Source organism: Festucalex cinctus, chromosome 17 (assembly GCF_051991245.1).
Source record: "Festucalex cinctus isolate MCC-2025b chromosome 17, RoL_Fcin_1.0, whole genome shotgun sequence".
In the NCBI taxonomy this organism is placed as follows: Eukaryota; Metazoa; Chordata; class Actinopteri; order Syngnathiformes; family Syngnathidae; genus Festucalex; species Festucalex cinctus.
Window position 1 is genome coordinate 605,416 of NC_135427.1, and position 18,674 is coordinate 624,089.

Below are 18,674 nucleotides of genomic sequence, written 5' to 3' on the forward strand. Positions count from 1 at the left end.
GTTTGATTATGAAAATGGAGGATTTCGGGAGACGTATTCAAGCTCAAACGGACCTGTTCATGAGAACTACAGTGGGCTAAAGCATTTTTTGTCATTTTGCAGGAAAGTGATTTGAAGACTCACTTTCAGGGATGCTTCCTGCTTGTCCCATCAGGAGTCACCTCAGCAAGTCAAGCAGGTTGAAGCCTTTCATAGGTGTCGTCTTAGAAATGTGAGTTAACCAAATTTTGAGCTGTTGTGTCATAGGGATGTGTAGGAAGGAAATGCCCCTGAAATGTCAAAATTGGAACTAAACCTTGATTTCTCTATTCATTAATGCACTTAGTTGAAAAATGTCAAAAATTGAGTTCGCCCACCTTAGTTCTTTAAGTGGCATAATCGCTCCAGGTAGACTGAAGAATACGTTTTTGGAGTAGTGTTCCAAAAGTTTGATCTGGAGTACGTTTCCTGAATCTACTTCTAATGGGTTTACTGACACGTCAACCTTACAATCCTGTATTACCACTATTATCCTAATGTGTCGACGTGAATGTTTCCACAAGCAAATTAAAGATTTCAAGTTAGATTCGAGTGGCTTTCCAACATCAATAATCATTCAACCCCCACCAAGCGTGTTACTGTCCTGACTTTTGACCTGAAAATATGACAGTGTCATTTCACATAGTCTTGAAATTCTAATTTAGATTCACAAGAAAAAAAGTTACCTCACAATTGACAGCAAAATATGACTGCAGTCAGAGACAACTTACTAATCAATAGATTTAATTTGTAGTTTTAAGAATACCGTCATGTGAACTTGTCCGCACAACACCTACTTCGTCACATGATTTTTCCACTTAATGTCATTCAGGCAGTTTGGAGACCGTTGAGAAGAGTCTTAGTAATGCCACTAATGGCACTGAAGGTGGCGCTGTTGGGGAATGACTTGAGGAAGTCTTTGCCTTGCTCCAGGCTTGCACTCAGCTGAGGATCCAAAGGCACGGAACCTGGATAGGAGACATTGATTGTTGATGACATTGATACATATCATAAAAATCACATTACTTAACCTGGAAATGATTAACTGACAGTACACCAGATTAGTTTTAACTCACCAAGGAAAGGTGATCCTGTAAGTTTGGCCAATTCCTCGCCGCCACCTTTAGAAAATATATTGCTGCATTCCTTTAAAAAAAAAAAAAAAAAGTCAAAATTGATTTAAAAAAACAAAAAACTGACTAAAGTGAAAAATTCTACTCACTGAGCAGTGCGGGCAAACAAAGCCGCTCATGTTTTCTACAATCCCGAGGATGCGCACGCCAGTTTTCTTGCAGAAAGTCGCCTCTCTTCTGACATCCCCCGTCGACACCGCCTGCAAGATAACATGAGGGGCTTTTGAGAAGACATCTCATAACGTTTAAAGGGAATCAGGTTTGCTGTGTTTTTCCTTACCTGTGGGGTGGTGACCAAAACTGCACCATCTACTGCCTTGTGCTTCTTGAGGTTCTCCAATATGGCCAAATGCTCGTCAGATGTACCCGGCGGCGTGTCCACCAACAGGACGTCCAACTCTCCCCACGCTACGTCTGATACAAACTGACCAATCATTGCTAAAGAAGAGAAGACAACGACATTGAGTTCAAGTGAAAAAATATTCTGATGGAGGTAGTTTTTGGAACCCTGCTAGATGTACGCTACCTGTTTTCTTGGGCCCCCTCCACACCACGGCTTCATCCGGATCGTCCAGTAGGAAGCCGATGGACATGAGCGCGAGGCTTTTCTCCACGTCAGCGTAAACTGGCACCCAGCCCGAGTCGCACTGGTGCACGTCTTGATGGCCCACGTTCAGCATTCGCGGGATGCTCGGGCCGCACAAGTCGACGTCCAGGATGCCAACCTTATGGAACACAAAGTTACTATGCTGTACAGGTTGGGCCTCAAAATGTCTATTATGTTGACAATTTGACGTACCCTTTCCCCTTCCTTGCTTCCTATCTATTTATCCTTAACCTTTCCTTCCTCCTTCCTTTTTTCCTTTAATTCATCCTCGTTGCATTCCTCCCATCCTTATTTCCTTCCTTTGTTTTTCCTCATCTCTCCCTTATACAATAATTTAAAAGTGCATACCACAACAAGTAATACAACCTAAGATAGACATTATGATCTAATTTCTTTGGCCAATGAGTTAAGTATCACCAGCCTTTTTCCCAGCATGCCTCAGTGCCAAAGCAAGCTCGGCGGTGATGGTGCTCTTCCCCACACCTCCTTTTCCGGACAGAACCAAGATAACATGGCGCACTTGGGCCAGGCTGCCGCTCTCTAGAAAGAAAACATTTGAAATTTAAATTTGACAACATAACTTCCACCCATCTTCTTGACCGCTTATTCCTCACAATAGTCGCGGGACAACATACCTTGTACTTTCTAATTGTTAGCTTGTCTAAGAAGGCTTGTTACTGTTTACACCTTTACATACGATGTCTCTGGATTTATTCGTGAATTTTTTGTTTTGTTTTTAAATCACTCGCGCACTCACTCACACAAGCTTAAATCATGTAAGCCGCACATGGTCTCCCAGGCGGAGAAGTGAAACATTTTGTCACGCCACACAAGTTCCCCACAAATTGGTTAGTATTCATGATAGGTGTCTTACTCTTTTCTGAAGTGTCGCTTTAATTACGAAATTCAGCAGGGAACTAATCGATTTTCTGTTACCTAATACGAACCATTTGTTAAATATTACGTTTAATTCGTCTCTGTAATTGGTACACTAACCGAAAACTCACCATGATTCTGTTCCATAACTGTGATAAGGCAATCTACGCAGCAGCATCAGTAAGTCCACACTGGATGCTGAACACACTTCCGCAAATGGCCACATGACTAAGCTCAGCCAATCAAACGGCACCAGTAACTATAAAGTGGCCAATCGCAGAGCGCGTGGCGTTCAAGCGCTTCTTAGATGCTCGGATTTCTAAAATTCTCATCGTTTAGTTTCAGTCATGAATCATCATTGGCTGTTTTTTTTTTTAAATCCTCTATTAGTAAGTTCTATTCCTACATACTTAAATTTTCCTTTACATACTATATTAAATATATTTTCAATAGTCATCATAGATGAATTGACTAATTTGTGTTTATATATTTTCAATAGAATACAGTGCTTCCAAAAATATTAACCACTGCAAGGAGTCCGCATACACAAACCCCTCCCTCTCGTGAGTCTTATCCAATGAGCATAAGGTGGAGGCGTGGCCAGGTCATGTTTACGTCTGGCTTCCAAGAGAAGAAGAAGTGGGCCACAGTGTAGACTGCACATGTCACACGCTCGGTTATAGTGGCCCGCCGGCTGTCAAATGAGCCGATGCTGTGAGGCAGGCCACCAGAAGATTCTAGTAAGGTAAGTCCACGAATCTCTTTTTCTATTTCGTTGGCAAGCGACAGCATAAAAAAATGGCAATTCTGTACAATGAGGCTGCACATCTGCTATTTGATGTCGTGTAGTGCAACAAAAGATTTCATTTTAGACACTATACTACCATTTATTTGACTATTTTTAATTGCAGTTATATTGACAATCATTGTTTCCAGTGCAGTATACTAAACGAACCTCAAACTATCCCATTGTAACTGTTCACACACAAGTACTGGCTGCTCACGAGTCCAGATGATGCATTTACAGTATGTAGGCCAAAGCCCACTTAAAACGAGCCCACCTCCAGACTAACTAATCTAAATTGTTGGCAATTATCTGGTGCACCTGCTTGGAAAAGCAGTGACCAGCTGCTGTGATCACTGGTGGCGTGGGCCCAGACATGCGAGGTACGTTAGGCGATACTGCACTACTGCAATTCTTCATGTAACTGGTTAAGGTTAATTAATTTGTCAATTTAACATTCATATTGAAAAAAAGTTTTCTTTAAAGACTATTTTTTTCTTTATTTACATAATATCCTAATGCAACAAATCACCTCAACTATTATACATATATTTTATTGCTATAATGTCATAATTTCCTATTGTATTTGTCAAGTATCATAATGTAATACCATACTTTGTTGAAAAGGATGTTCCAGAAGCTGCAAGGTGAACTTGAAATGCTCGTCACACAGTATGTGACCTAATTTGTGCATAAGTGCAGATGAGGCTTGCAGTAGTAGACACCTCGGGACAGCGTCAGAGCAGAAGGCTGGATTTAAATGTTGTACACGTACGCGCATGCCAATTGTGGCATATGGGAGAGGTAGAAAATAGGCACGCTAGAACGCAAGCTGTTCTCTGCGTGTTTGCTGGCTGCAAGTAACCTGAAATAAAATGCATCATAATGAACCTTATTGGGATTGAACATAATGTATGTGTTGTTGATTTCAGAGCCCGTCTCAAGTCTGATTTGAGGAAGCTGGAATTCCAAAAGAAGTTGCTTCACAAGTAAGTCTGTTTCAATGTTTTTGCTGGATTTGGTTTAGAAAATTGAAACGCAAAGCCAGTTGAATCCAATGAGTCAAACACTGTATTTCATCTGGGAAGAAAAGACTGAAAATTGCAAAATGTCTGATTATGTTGAACTTTGGCGTTCCGCTGTACAAAAAAAACAAAAACAAAAAAAACACCCTCTGCTCATCAAGCAATAAAAATAGAAGGAAGACGCTTAACTTGACATGATGTTCTGCCTTCTAGGAACACCGATAAGTGGAGCCGGGTCTTCCGGTTGCACATCGTCCATGCTGAGAAGGGGAAGAAGCGGCCGGGCTCGACATTTGGCCTGGAGCGAAATGCGCCACGAGATGGATGCCGTCACCGAGATGTCGATATCAACCGAAGGGGAAGAATGGGAAAGCCAAACAACACAGGTAATGTTTCCCCTTCGATATTGGATGTTTTTTAAACCCCAAAGTCGTGGATGCACTTTTCAGCCATTTATTGAACGGCAGGAAAACACAATGAGCACACACATGCAAGAGCTGCTGTTGGCCACAGCTCACACCCAGACACTGAAGAGCATGCATTGATGTCACAGGTCACCTGACCAACAACAATTTTATACACAATTTATGCTTGCAGTGAAGCTCCCAATACTTACATTTAGGTATGTAGCTATCAATTTTTTATTTTTTTTTAGCAACCTTTTTAGTTACCTATCTAGCTGCGTTGCCAGCTAGCTATCTTGGTAACATTTTTAGCTAGCTATTTTATCTAGCTATGTAGTATACCTAGCCAGCTATTTTATCTAGCTATGTAGTATACCTAGCCAGCTATTTTATCTAGCTATGTAGTATACCTAGCTAGGTGCTAGCCGGTCTTGCTAGCTGGCTCATGCTAGCCATTCACTCTCAAGTAAACCAAAGAAAGGATTCAACGTGTCTTCTGGTTCACTTGAAGAAAAAAAACTAGCCCGAACAAAAAAGGAGCCAAAGTAATGAATTGGGAACTATACTGTATTACTTAATTTAAGACAAATTTACTAATAAATTTACAAATACTTGGCGAGATTTCCTAAATCAAGTAAACATAGCACAAAAAAAAAAAAAAAGTTAAAATACGGCTGTCCTAAAGCTAGTGTATTTCCATAGAATTGTGGCATTTACTATTTTTAGCGAAACGTACTTACTTACTTCAAAGCTCAATAAGTTATATTTAATGCTGTTCTTAAATTTCTCAAGGGAGAAATGTTAGCAACAAGTGAAATGCTCTTTAAAAAAAAAAATAAAAAATCTGCCTGGTAACAAGACATATATTGGCACACAAACGTGGCATTGATTTGAGATTTAATTTTTCATATTTTTATCTTTTACTCTGATTTAATTGCTTTTCCAGATTACTTTCAAGGAACTAGTAGTAGTACTTTCGTTTGCGTCATGCAGATCAGTGACGTGGAGTCTGAGGTGGATCACCTGGCGACCTCCCAGATGGGCTCTGAGCAGGCGGAAGCGGTGGCCCCGTCCAGCCTGGCGCCCGTGCTTGGGGAGTCTTTCTGCCAGTGTGCCTGGGGGGACGAGTTGAACGTGGGCTTCGGGATCAGCGCTGAGTGCCACTGTGGAGAGGACGACGACGGTGAGCTCAACAATCATTTGAATTATTTTCTTACTTATCAATACAAAATTTAACAACCCTGTACTGAGGGTTGTTCCTAATATTCTGCCCCTCTAATCTAGCTAAATTGAGAATAGTGTTGATACAGTGCAGTTTTCCACCACCAGAAGTTAAAAATAAACCTTTTGGCTCCTTCAGACTTTGACTGGGTATGGGACGAGCGCGTGAAGTCCTCCGGCGTCTTCCTCAGCTGCGACGACCGCAAGGTGAGCTTCCACTCGGACTACAGCTGCGGCACGGCCGCCATCCGCGGAACCAGAGAGCTCGCCGAGGGACAACACTTCTGGGAAGTCAAGATGACCTCGCCTGTGTACGGAACCGACATGGTATGTATGGCCAATCCAATAATATAAAGTTTGGGAAGTCTCTCTTTGATTTATTTCTTTTTGTCTTCTGTAGATGGTTGGAATTGGAACTGCGGAGGTGAACCTTGAGAAATTCAAGTATAACTTTGGAAGCCTGTTAGGTCACGACGAGGACAGCTGGGGGCTCTCCTACACAGGTTTGGGCTGGGAGGTGTCAGTGAATGGGATTATGTGTGGACAAAAATAATGAAACTGAGGGGAGGAGCTTAGTTTCCGCAGGCCATAGCCCTTGTCTAGTAGAAAATATGTGCTTTGCTGCCAGCTTGTGGCTTCTACAGGCAATTACAAACCATTTGGTGGGCACAATAATACTTGTGCGTACATATCCTAAAAAAATGCTTTCATTATCATGTCTTTTAAAGGTCTCCTCCAGCATAAAGGTGAGAAAGTGAACTTCTCCTCCCGCTTTGGTCAAGGCTCCATCATCGGACTGCACTTGGACACTTGGCATGGCACCTTAACCATCTACAAGAATCGACGATGTGTAGGTGTGTTCTGAAAGTTAAGACATTTAAGATAAGCCAAGGTCTGACTTTATGGCTCACTTGCTGGGAACATACGTGACAAGGGGGGGGGGGGAACGAAACAATAGTAAAGTAATGATTATACAGTTGATTACAGTTGATTAAAACAAAAAAAAAGTGCTCAAGAAGGGCTAAAATTAACAAATCCAAATTTTGAAATGCATGTTAACGTTTTTAACTTTTTCTTTTCTTTTTTTTTTTTTTAAATCCACAATCATTCATGAACCAATTATTTATTAAAATAAAATATAAATCTGTTTATGGTAAAATTATTTTACTAATAAATTAATAAGCATTTCTAATATAAAATTTAGATTATGCATAACCAACCAAATATTTATCAGAATATATAAAACATTTTATATTTATATGTAAAATTGTCCATTTTACTAATTTTATTTACAATACAGTATATTGAAAATGTTACGTAAATAAAAAAAAATCCTTTATAACCTTTATAAAATTGTTGTTTGAATTTTTAATAAAATAAATGAAATGGTGTTAAATGTGTACCCAAAATTTTAACACATTTTAATCTATTACAAGTAATGTAATCATAAGTATTGTTGTACTGATTTGACCTTTTCAAGTCCCCCCCCCGTTTTCCGTATTTTTGTCGCAATGGCATATTGCAAAAGTGTGACAAAACCACAGACCAACATGTCTGTTTTACGGCCACAGGTGTGGCTGCCACCAGGCTGCAAAACAAGAAGCTGTACCCCATGTTGTGCTCCACTGCGGCCAAAAGCAGCATGAAGGTGATCCGCGCCTGTTACACGCCCACCTCCCTGCAGTACCTCTGCTGCACGCGCCTTCGCCAAATCCTCCCCACCTGCCCGGACGTACTGACCGCCCTGGAGCTGCCACCAGGCCTGATCACCCTCTTGCGCCGGCAGCTCGGCTGGGTGTTCTCCATCACGCGAGCCGAGGGTGACGCCGTCAACCTCAGTGCCTGCGACTCGCCTCGTCCGCTGCCCGAACCTTGTTTTGAGTCACCGTGTTGTCTCGCCTCCCCCCTGACGCCTCCCAGCAGCAGCGACGACGAAAGTTCTGAGCCGGAAGATTATCAGAGTAAAAGATGCCGCTGGACATGATGCGTGCGACTCCGAGCAGTAAGTCTGTGGAAAATGTTCAACTGTTGCTGTTTAAGGTCAGACGGGGAAAACATTCACTTGTGTGTAAAAAATAAAAATAAAAATAAAAAAATAAAAAATTAAGTGAACGCTCAAATTAAACCTGAACTCAAATAATGTGGCAACAGCAACAAGCATCATGTCTAGCTTAAAACTCAAGTCAGGTCAAAAATTTACTTTGCAATATTTTATTTGTGCCCTCCACTAGTCTCAACACGGTATTCTGATTATAATTGCATTTTTGAAATAAGACTTAAGACTAATGCATTTGTTTACAGCCATACATGGAGGCGGTTGATTATAAATGTTAATAATTGTGATTTTATTTATTACACAATACTTGTCCCCCCCCCCCCCTTATTTAATGCCTTGTACTTAATACTCTCTCTCTCTCTACACATATATATATATATATATATATATACACACACACTAATAAAACCTAATCTAAAATTAAACTTTTTCAAAAAATAAAAACTAAGACAAAAATTTATTACAATTAAATAAATTAAAAACGAAGTTATATAAATGAAACATGAACATTTTTTTTTACTTGACCTTGGCTTTAATGACTTGCTCTCTTTTGTTAGGAATGTAAAATTGATTTTCCACAGATTAGACCAAAAAAAAAAAAAAAAATGTGAAAAAAAATATAAATTCACTGTGGGAATGTAATAAGAGGTTTAGATACCATGAAAGAAAATGACGACTTTTTGATACTATGGAAACAACTTTTTGTCACCTTTCACTTTCTTACTTGGACACTCCTTAAAAAATAAAAAGACAAAAGACAAACGCTGCTGTGTATTATCTTTAATTGAAACATTACTACAAAAAATAAAAATAAAAAAAATCCCCAAGATTGTAAATGGACTACGTATGTCAAGATGCCGTGCCATTTGGAACACAATACCTGGGGCATATTTTTAGCTTATTGACACCAACAGTTAATCAACTGTCACACGATAGCAGCTAGGTAACATTAGAACTTGCAACAAGATGTAAACATAATTGACCACATTTTTCAACTTAGTCCAGGACCAGTTCAGGGTTGTGAGCGGTGAGGCAGCGGTAAACTCTGGTGGAAATCTCAGGTCCGACCCGCCTGTCTTTGCCTTCGCCCTTCACTGCCAAATCAGCCAGCAACTTCTTTCTCTCCTCTTCTGAACTTGCTGCCTTGTAAGCCTGCAACAGCACAATCAAATGAGACTATTCAACAACTATTTCAACATACATTCCCCGTGCAGCTCACTGAGTCTAAGTCGGCGTACCTGAAGCAGCAGTTGCGGTGACGGGTATGTGGCGGTCACGCAGGAGGCGGTGGCCTGACTGACTCTGTTGAGCTGCTGGATCTGCTTGCTCCACACCTGCTTCAGCCCGCAGCCGTCCTTCTCCACCCGTACCCCGCTGGCCCACGAGCCGTCCACACAGAAGGGCAGCTCCGACTGCTCCGTCAGCTGCCTAATAATTACAAAAATCATCGCATTTAGGTATTTCTTGACGTATTACGATTTAAAGTATTTTATAAAGTCAATTCCCATGACTCAAGTCAAGTCAGATTTGAGCCAAGTCACGTGACTCGCGACCAGTCGTTCGAGTCAAGTCACGTGACTCGCGACCAGTCGTTCGAGTCAAGTCACGTGACTCGCGACCAGTCGTTCGAGTCAAGTCACGTGACAATTCATTAGAGTCAAGTCACATGACTCGGGACTAGTCATCCGAGTCAAGTCACGTGACTCGGGACTAGTCATTCGAGTCAAGTCACATGACTCGGGACTAGTCATCCGAGTCAAGTCACGTGACTCGCGACCAGTCGTTCGAGTCAAGTCATGTGACAATTCATTAGAGTCAAGTCACGTGACTCGGGACTAGTCATTCGAGTCAAGTCACGTGACTCGGGACTAGTCATTCGAGTCAAGTCACATGACTCGGGACTAGTCATCCGAGTCAAGTCACGTGACTCGGGACTAGTCATTCGAGTCAAGTCACATGACTCTGGACTAGTAATCCGAGTCAAGTCACGTGACTCGGGACTAGTCATTCGAGTCAAGTCACGTGACTTGTGCCCCCCCACCTCTGTAGATACGTACTTTAAAGGGCGTTTGGACAACGACTTGGTGACGGCACACACGTGGTCTGTGACTTCCTGCCAGCCATCCACAAAGAACACTGAGATGTTCTTATCCAGCTGTAGATATACAAGGATCTGGACGGGGTGCAATGTACGTATAGTGAGTATTTTGTCATGCTAAGAAACAGCAGCAGATGTGATACTACTGACCTCCTCAATGTCCCCGCCATATTTGGATTGGAATGTTTCACCTAAAGCATGTCTCCTGTTGGTCAGAAGCAAAAGTGAAAATGTACGCTTGACTATGTTTTGATTGTTGACGTACGTTTTTTTTTTTTTTTTTTATACAATATGAATGATCTTTTTACCATCACCTGTATTCTGTCTGGGACAGAGTAACCAAGAGAGTGGCCACCTTCCCTGCATCCTGATTGAGCCCCTTCATGATGGGACAAACTGATTCCTCCCCTTCATTGTCAATCATCTGTAGCAACAACAACAATTTCAACACAGCCAACGTGGTGGCACATTCAAAATTAAATGCCCAAATCCGCTTAATTCTAAATTCAGTGGCATGACACAAATTCTTCTCCCTGCAGATAGATGAATACGGGTAATACTTGACACTGCATTTTGAATTTTAAGATGACATTTTCCTAATGAAAAAACATGTACCTTGTCGCAATAAAGGTTGGCAAACACTGGCTCAGAACTAATCAGACACAAAGGAACACCAACTTACTTTTTTCACAGACATGGCCACATCTAAGAATTCGGATGGACTTAGCAACTGCACCAGCTGGTCCTCTGCAACCGTTCCCTCGCCATCCTCAGCCTGCTGGAGACACCATTCATTGCATATAAATATAAATGGGCTGTTCACTTCCCGACCCTCTCAGTTATTACACATAGAGAGAGGAAGTGTTTTGAAAACACGTATCCTACCTGAGGTACATCCCTGGTCCATGTGATGCTGTTGGTAAATGGCTGCTGTTGGATAGAGTATCTCCAGTCAAAAGAAGACAGAGTGCCCAACAGCACATCACAGCCTTGTTGTTGCAGGAGAGCTGGAAAACAATTAAATGTAGTAGTAGCACAGCAGATGAAATAATCGTTCAAATGGACAGGAATCTTATGAAAGCTCCTGAAGGCAACCGACCTGGATCTATGCAGACAGTCAAACATTTGAGATAGTTCTCCGGCTTGAGACTGTTGAGATGTTGTGCAGCTTCTTTCCTTTTCTGCTGCTGCTTTCGCTTCTCCTGTTTCTCTCGCTCCTTCGCAGCTCTGTGCTTCTCTCGAGCCTCCCTCCGTTGCCTCGCTTTTTCCTTATCCGCCTCGATCTCCTCCTTGGAACGGCGTTTTTTTGCTGGACTCGGCCGATCGCGTTCATCCGATGGCGGTCTAACTAAAACGTTTGTGACTCTGGAGTCTTTAGCACTATCGTTAAATTCTAAATCGCTTCTTGATTCTTCGTCGACCTCAGTATCTGAATCGGATATTTCCCATATCGTAGGCTTATTCAACGTGGTCATTTTACTTGTTTAAATTTTTTCAGAAAACTGCCGATCGGTTTAAAAAAAAAAAAAAAGTCTTATTTACATCCTATTTGTGACGGTGACCGCTTAGGGTCAAAATCTAAATAGACATGTTACGGTGTTCGTTGAGGGCCAAAATAAACAAAATGCGTTCTCTCGTCTGTACTGTTGAAAATTCCAAAAGTCATAAATAGTAATAAATTGTAGTTTAATAACTAGGAGCCTTAAATGATAACGTCACTGGTCAACACATACAGACCAAAACACATCATGTATAAGAGTTTGGGAACAAATCTTTAATTTGGGATATTTGTTTGTTTTTATATAATATTTTATGATGAAAAACAAACCCCTGTTTGCAAAAAAAGAAAAAGATACCAATAAATGTTTTTAAATCTTATTAAAATTCAAATTTTAATTTAGAAGACGATGTACGAAGCTTTACCAATAAAGTTGTATTTGAAACAGCACGTGAATAATTTGCGCATGCGTACTATCAGCGCTGATATGTACCGCATCACTCCACCATAACCAGTGCATCAGTCGTATCCACCACATTGTTGTGAGATTTAATATTCTCCACCGCTTGCTAATGTCTTTGTAAACAACACTAGGGTAGCAATTGTTTGGACTTTCCTCCCGTTTTCAACCAGTCCTCTTTTATCCTCTAACCATGGCACAACCAGCAGAAAAAGGTACGTTTGACAGAAATACACAATTGAGTCGAGTGACCAGATTTCTCGTCTTGTGGAACGGGGCCACTAAAATGGCCAACTCAGCAAGTTTGACCAAAACTCATCATGAAAAGGAATTAAAACAAAACAACTAATAACTCGTCTAAATGAATGAATGTAAACTCAAATGATGCCCGATTTGCAGTGCGTTCATGTGAAGTCGTTTTACATGGAATCTTAAGTGGTGAAACTGTGTAGGTAAAGATGCTTTTCAAGCATAATGCATAATGTGGTGAATATTGTTGGCTTTTGCCTTAGATTTAATGTAATGTAAGGCTGGTTTGGCTTAAAATAGAATTTCAAACTTTTTTTTTTCCTCCCCCCAAAAAAAAAAAAAAAAAATCCCCTCTCATAGCAAAAAACAATCACAATGACATATTTCAAATCCTTTTTTTTTCTTTTCCCCCCCCCCCCCTTTTGGTATTTATTTCTTCTGGTACCAAACTCAAATAAATTGATAAAATCCTTGCCCTAATGCAGTGGAAAATGAAATATATATATTTTCCAGGTTACTATCGCTTTGTGGTGCTGTTCTTCAACTGCCTGTTGACGTTCGGCTCCTACTTTTGCTTTGACATGCCCAGCGTTTTGCAAAACCAGTTTCAAGGGGTATGTAAGGCTTTGGCCTAGTGGTGTCTGTTCTGTTAATCACATGATAACCTCGAATCGTTGTCCTGTACTCACCCGCCCCTCAGAACATGACATGCCCCAATGCGACATTAATCAATGGGACAGTGGACTGTGTGGATGGCTTGGGGATGACCCCTCAGGAGTACAATCTTCTTTACGCTATCTATGCATGGACGTAAGTACACGTACACACAAAAGCAGGCATTCTCAAACTTTGTTAATCGTCTTTCTGTCATCCTCAGGAATGCAATCGTGGTGATCCTAGCTGGTTTCCTGATTGACAAATTGGGAAACAGATGTAAGTCCATTTCAGTGTTCTCGTCCTGATTAAAACGCCACGTGATTAGATAGAACTTACTGAGCTCTCAATCATCAACCTACAGTATGTCGCTCACAGCTTGGCGTCATTTTTGCATGTTACCATATATTCTTACTGTTGTGTCTTAGTTATAAAATTGCTAATGTGCACTTATTTAGCCGTTGGACATTTTGGCTTTCTGTCAATCAGTCACTTGTGTTTGTTTCTCTCTCCCCTCAGTCGGAGTGTTCCTCTTTTCCTTCTTATGTGTTTTGGGCTCCTCGCTGTTTGCCCTGGGCTCCCACTTCAAAGGAACTCCCTACCTGCTGCCTCTCATGCTCACGGGACGACTCCTCTTCGGATCTGGGAACGGATCTCTGACCAGTAAGCGCCCTCCATCATAACTGCTCTGTGTTTTTTTTATGCTTTTTCCATAACACTGTAAGATGATAAATGATGATGCAAAGGGCTATCTAGATAGGAAGGTGAAATAAGTGCATTTTTGATGAAAAAGGGGGATTACTGTATACACAATAAAAAATGCACTCCTCCTCTAGTTGTTCAGAACCGCATCACTGCCTTCTGGTTCAAGGGGAAGGAACTGGCCTTAGCCTTCGGGCTGACCTTGGCATTCTCGCGCCTGGGCTCAGTCCTCAACTTTTTCCTCACGCAGCGCTTTGAAGAAAAGTTTGGCATGCAGTGGACCCTCTGGGGTGGTAAGTGGAAAGGAACTGCTGTAATATAAATACGGTTAAGACTGCCATCTTGCTGTAAGTCTGCATAATTTTTGCGGGGTCTTGTAGGTGCACTCTTATGCGTGCTGGGCTTTACGTCTGCCATCGTAGTGAGCTCCCTGGACAAGGTGGGAATGAGGCAGCTCGGTCTTGATGGGGTCATCCAAGAGGAGTCTCGTAAAGTGGTATAAACATTGTTCGAAGATGAACCTGTGGCATAATGTACCTGTATATTGAATTCCATTTCTGTTATACACCACAACAGACATTAGATGGGGGAAATTGCGGTTATAATATAGAAATAATGAGAAGAAAAAATACTTGGAGACTTGAAATAATAATTTGTACCCACATGCGCACAAAATACTAATCTGTGGCCACAAAATATCCATTTGTTGTCACAAATTAGGTACTACGTGTGCACAAAATGCTAATTTGTGGCCACAGTTTAGATATAATGTGCGCGCAAAATGCTCATCTGTGGCCACAAAATATCCATTTGTTGTCACAAATAAAGTATTACGTGTGCACGAAATACTAATTTGCGGCCACAGATTAGTTATAACATGTCATAAAATGTCTGCGGCCCCAAAAATACTAATTTGTGGTCACAAATTAGTATAAAGTGCACACAAAATGTAAATCTGTGGCCACAAAATATCTATGGTTGTCACAAATTAGGTATTACGTGTGCACAAAATACTCATTTATGGTCGCAAATTATGTATAAGATGCACACGAAATACTAAATTGTTGCAAGAAAAAACAAAATGAGTGTAACGTGCAAGAAATGCACATTTTTAACCATACAAATAAACTACCAGAAATGTAATTCCTGGACAGTTATTCATGGGTATTAAACCCACAAAGTAGTATATTATGTAAAGTAGTATATATTATGCGGTTAATGATGTGTTTGTTTTGTTATATTTCTGAAGAGAATTCAGGATGTGAAGCTGCTGTCTCTGAGATACTGGCTGCTGGTTCTCACCATCATGTTCTTTTACAACGGAATCTTCCCCTTCATTGCTGATGCCAGGTATTGGAAAAACGAAATATACAAAAAAGAAATGTATGTAGGCAATGAAATCGTAAAATTGTGATTTCCTGTGCAGTAAGTTCATTCAGGATAAATACGACGACTACACTCAGAAGGAGGCAGCTTACGTCGCCGGCGCCGTTTACGACAGCTCGCTCATCCTCTCCGCCAGCGTTGGCATTCTTATCGTAAGTTGCCTTTCTTTCATGATTGTGATGCACCATGAAACGACTGCAACATTGAAAGTGAAGAAAGAGTTTTTTGTTTGTGATGATGTCTCTTTCAGGATTATGTGGGTCTGAGGGGGATTTTCGCCGTGTCCTGTGCCGTATTCACGTTGCCCGTGTTCGGACTGCTGGCCTTCACCTTCGTGGCTCCTTTGGTCTCCACCATCTGGCTGGGAGTCACATACTCCTTTGCTGCGGTCAGTTTGGCCCCACTGTTTAGAAAGCAATTTGTTGCAATTCATTTAGACATTTTTCCTAAAATTGATTAATTCAAATGATTTATTCATGAAGAAAAAATATTCAGTCATAAAGATATATATATATATATAGTTAAATAGTAAAAATTCTGTATAATATAAAAAATATATTTTATGCATATTTACATAACTTATTTTTATTTAGTTTCCTAAATATCAATATGTGTATTAAAAATGTTATATGTACATTAAACAATTTAATTTTTTCATGTTATGTTTTAATAAATAATTAGTGATTTAAAAAAAGGCAATTATTGTCATTATTTTCTAATTTAAATTATTATTTTAATATATGAATATATTATTATATTAGTATATAAATAAATTACATAAACCGTTTATTCACATGCAATTAATTTTCTAAATTAATTTTCCTAAATATCAAAATGCATATTGTAACAATTAGTAGTGTAACAACAACAACAAAAAATTGAATCTGAAAGGCGGTTTTGATTTGACGAACCTAATTGAATCGTTACATTTTTAAAAAGTATAATTTTATGTATACATTTAACAATTTATTATTCTATTTATGAAATAATAAAATACTGAGCAAAAATGAGAATTTTCTCATTTAAATTATTTTAATATATAAACAAAACTACGGAAGCGTATTGCATTCACTTGGAAAAAAAAAACATATTTAGAAAAACAGAAAAAAAATTACTCAAAAAAACAAAGCTCCCAAAAAAATTAGTCAGAAAAAGATTTTTTTTCTTCAAGTGAATGCAATACACTTTCGTACAAAACAAATACACATTTAAAGTATAAAGATTTATGTAACGTTACTGAAACAGTTTATTTAAAATGGCGACAAAGCACTGCTTTTACATTCGACATGGCTTCAAATTGAAGCTTCTTTTTTTTTTTCCTTTTTTTTTTCTTTTCTTTTTCTTCTTTTTTTCTTTTCTTTTATTATTATTATTTTTTTTAATTGAAGCTTCTGCTGTCATGTCAATGTAAATCCTCAACACTGAGTTGCCACAGATGGCGCTGAACACTACTTTTGTATTAGACAGGGCTATGGCGCCACCTTGTGGCATCTCAGGGAGTTTCCCAAAAATGATTCACCAGAAGATAATCGTTTGTGTTTTATGACAGGCAAGTATGTGGCCATCTATTCCGCTGGTGGTGCCGCAAGCGACCATCGGGACAGCCATGGGCCTCGCCACGTCCGTCCAGATGATCGGCATCGGTATCTCCAATCTGGTTGTCGGGCAGATTTTAGGCACCAAGTCCAGGTTGGAAATCCCGCACAATTGCATCAATGCGCCATTTTTTGGTTCATAATGAACATCGCTGTTTTGGTTTGCTGTTTCCCGGCTACTCAGTGACACGAAGATTCCGCTGTGGCGGTGGCAGAGGATGATGATCTTCATGTTGGCCAACACCATCGCTTGCATCGTCACTTCGGTGATGCTCAACATCGTCGATCACAGACAGGTCACATATTTTCTAGATTTCATCCACATCCTGGCTCTGATGTTTGCGACTATACCAAACAAGTTTCTTTTTTTAGGGTGGGACCCTGAACAAGTTGACCAAAAGATCGGCACAGGCCGAGAGGGAGTCCGACACGGAACCGCTTTCCCGTGGAGAGGAAGTGGGCGAGGAGGAGGAGAGGGATGACCAGCCGCCATCTCACTCTATCAACTCATGACTTCTCCAAAATCCTCAAGTTTGAACTTTTCCCTCAAACTCCGTTTTTTTTTTTTTCTTCTTTAATCCGTTTGATTTTTGATGACAATCTTAGAAAGACTCTTTCAAATTGAGCTTCAAGGATTTTTTTTTTTTTTTTTTTTTTTAACAAGAAGCGGAATGATTTTTGATTTTTTTTTTGATTTTTTTTACTCAAAACATATTGCATGATTTTAATAATATAATCTATACAAATCAAATTATCAAAGCACATTGTATTGACAACACTATGACTGTTACTGTTTGTTTCCATAGCTGGGTAAGTTGATCTAGTTTTTAATACTCTGACTTTTTAAGTCAACTATTTATGGCCAGTCATTTTAATGTGTTGAAGAAGGGAATTAGATCACGTCATAACATAAGAAAAAAAGGGTTAGCAAAAGTGAACACACACTTCACGATGTAGTATGCAGATATGACCTTCATATTCTGTGCAGGAGATGATTTGAAATCCTTGCAGATGTTTTTTGCAAATATAACCGAACCGAAATTTTCTCTCCAGGAGTGAACTGATTTTGTGTGGAGTTTTTTTTTTTTTTTTTTTTTTTTTGTGGACATTGCCGGAGCACATGTTTTACACATTACAGCCTGTAGGGGGAGCTATGACATCAGTTTTGAATCCTATTATTTTTGTTGCATTTAGATTTGTATCCCCCCCAAGATTGGTGAAAAATATACTCACATTTTAGTCATCTTATTAAATAATTGGTTAATTTATTCAATTATTTTATTGCCAAAAACAAAATATCTAAAAGTCAACGCATTTAATATGTTAAACAACTTATCAGTTTAATTGATTGTTTAATTATACAAAATTATGTATTTTCTACATGCTAACATTTTCATTTTTCCCCCTTGTTTTAGTGTATCAATAGGGAGCTACTTTATGCCATTATAGCATAAAAATCATAATTATGTACTCGGCCTTTTTTTTTTCCTTGCAATATTCTGTTCAACAGTATAAGTAATTTTTAATTTACTTTCATTAAAGCAGTGATTCTCAGCAACTACTTTCACATAAGCGGTAAGTCCAATTTTTCTTCTTGTTGCCTCAAAGTCTCAAATCATTTCAGATTCCTTTATTGATGTCCAAAAAAGGCAATTCCCCCAGTCCAGGAACAGAACGGGAAGCCTGGTGGGTCACATATCAGCGCCCCTGAGTTCAGTTTGTTGAGTAAACTGAGAAATGAGCCTCATACGTAATTTCAGCATATATTTTTGTGGAGTGAAAGTTTTGTTTGTAAAATAATTTGTAATTTTTGTAATGTAAAATATGTGCCTCGGCTCAATAAAACGTTGGGAAACGCACATGCGCAATGTCGTGTATTTAGTCATCTGCTCCAACATTTTTTAATTA

At 39.7% G+C, this 18,674-nt stretch overlaps 4 protein-coding genes across 11 annotated transcripts; 2 read left to right on the top strand and 2 right to left on the bottom strand.

The window, feature by feature from the left end:
- The first annotated feature begins 47 nt into the window (after positions 1-47).
- spsb3b (splA/ryanodine receptor domain and SOCS box containing 3b) lies at positions 48-9,630 on the top strand. 7 transcript variants are annotated; one of them, XM_077501857.1, is made up of 9 exons: positions 48-1,908; positions 3,134-3,379; positions 4,351-4,407; positions 4,657-4,829; positions 5,841-6,030; positions 6,208-6,395; positions 6,469-6,571; positions 6,797-6,922; positions 7,640-8,499. In XM_077501857.1, the coding sequence occupies exons 4-9, from the start codon at positions 4,701-4,703 to the stop codon at positions 8,050-8,052; spliced, it is 1,149 nt and encodes a 382-aa protein (XP_077357983.1). In that variant the 5' UTR covers positions 48-1,908; positions 3,134-3,379; positions 4,351-4,407; positions 4,657-4,700; the 3' UTR covers positions 8,053-8,499. The 7 variants fall into 7 exon arrangements, with proteins under 7 accessions (XP_077357983.1, XP_077357981.1, XP_077357984.1 ...); XM_077501855.1 differs by lacking the exon at positions 48-1,908 and having other exon boundaries at positions 2,371-3,379; XM_077501854.1 differs by lacking the exons at positions 48-1,908; positions 3,134-3,379; positions 4,351-4,407 and adding exons at positions 3,731-3,801; positions 9,339-9,630 and having other exon boundaries at positions 7,640-8,070.
- On the bottom strand, positions 746-2,861 carry nubp2 (nucleotide binding protein 2 (MinD homolog, E. coli)). Its single transcript, XM_077501861.1, has 7 exons — positions 2,766-2,861; positions 2,180-2,298; positions 1,678-1,876; positions 1,432-1,589; positions 1,241-1,351; positions 1,095-1,164; positions 746-986 (listed from the first exon to the last, which is right to left on the bottom strand). The coding sequence occupies exons 1-7, from the start codon at positions 2,779-2,781 to the stop codon at positions 847-849; spliced, it is 813 nt and encodes a 270-aa protein (XP_077357987.1). The 5' UTR covers positions 2,782-2,861; the 3' UTR covers positions 746-846.
- On the bottom strand, positions 8,890-11,761 carry eme2 (essential meiotic structure-specific endonuclease subunit 2). 2 transcript variants are annotated; one of them, XM_077501852.1, is made up of 8 exons: positions 11,322-11,761; positions 11,108-11,229; positions 10,905-10,997; positions 10,537-10,646; positions 10,373-10,427; positions 10,182-10,297; positions 9,363-9,552; positions 8,890-9,276 (listed from the first exon to the last, which is right to left on the bottom strand). In XM_077501852.1, the coding sequence occupies exons 1-8, from the start codon at positions 11,695-11,697 to the stop codon at positions 9,121-9,123; spliced, it is 1,218 nt and encodes a 405-aa protein (XP_077357978.1). In that variant the 5' UTR covers positions 11,698-11,761; the 3' UTR covers positions 8,890-9,120. The 2 variants fall into 2 exon arrangements, with proteins under 2 accessions (XP_077357978.1, XP_077357977.1); XM_077501851.1 differs by having other exon boundaries at positions 10,905-11,000.
- A 476-nt stretch (positions 11,762-12,237) lies between these two features.
- On the top strand, positions 12,238-18,625 carry mfsd1l (major facilitator superfamily domain containing 1-like). Its single transcript, XM_077502496.1, has 13 exons — positions 12,238-12,395; positions 12,943-13,043; positions 13,130-13,239; positions 13,307-13,362; positions 13,603-13,746; positions 13,920-14,078; positions 14,166-14,281; positions 15,035-15,135; positions 15,212-15,323; positions 15,422-15,559; positions 16,721-16,860; positions 16,951-17,062; positions 17,139-18,625. The coding sequence occupies exons 1-13, from the start codon at positions 12,374-12,376 to the stop codon at positions 17,277-17,279; spliced, it is 1,452 nt and encodes a 483-aa protein (XP_077358622.1). The 5' UTR covers positions 12,238-12,373; the 3' UTR covers positions 17,280-18,625.
- The last annotated feature ends 49 nt before the right edge of the window (positions 18,626-18,674 follow it).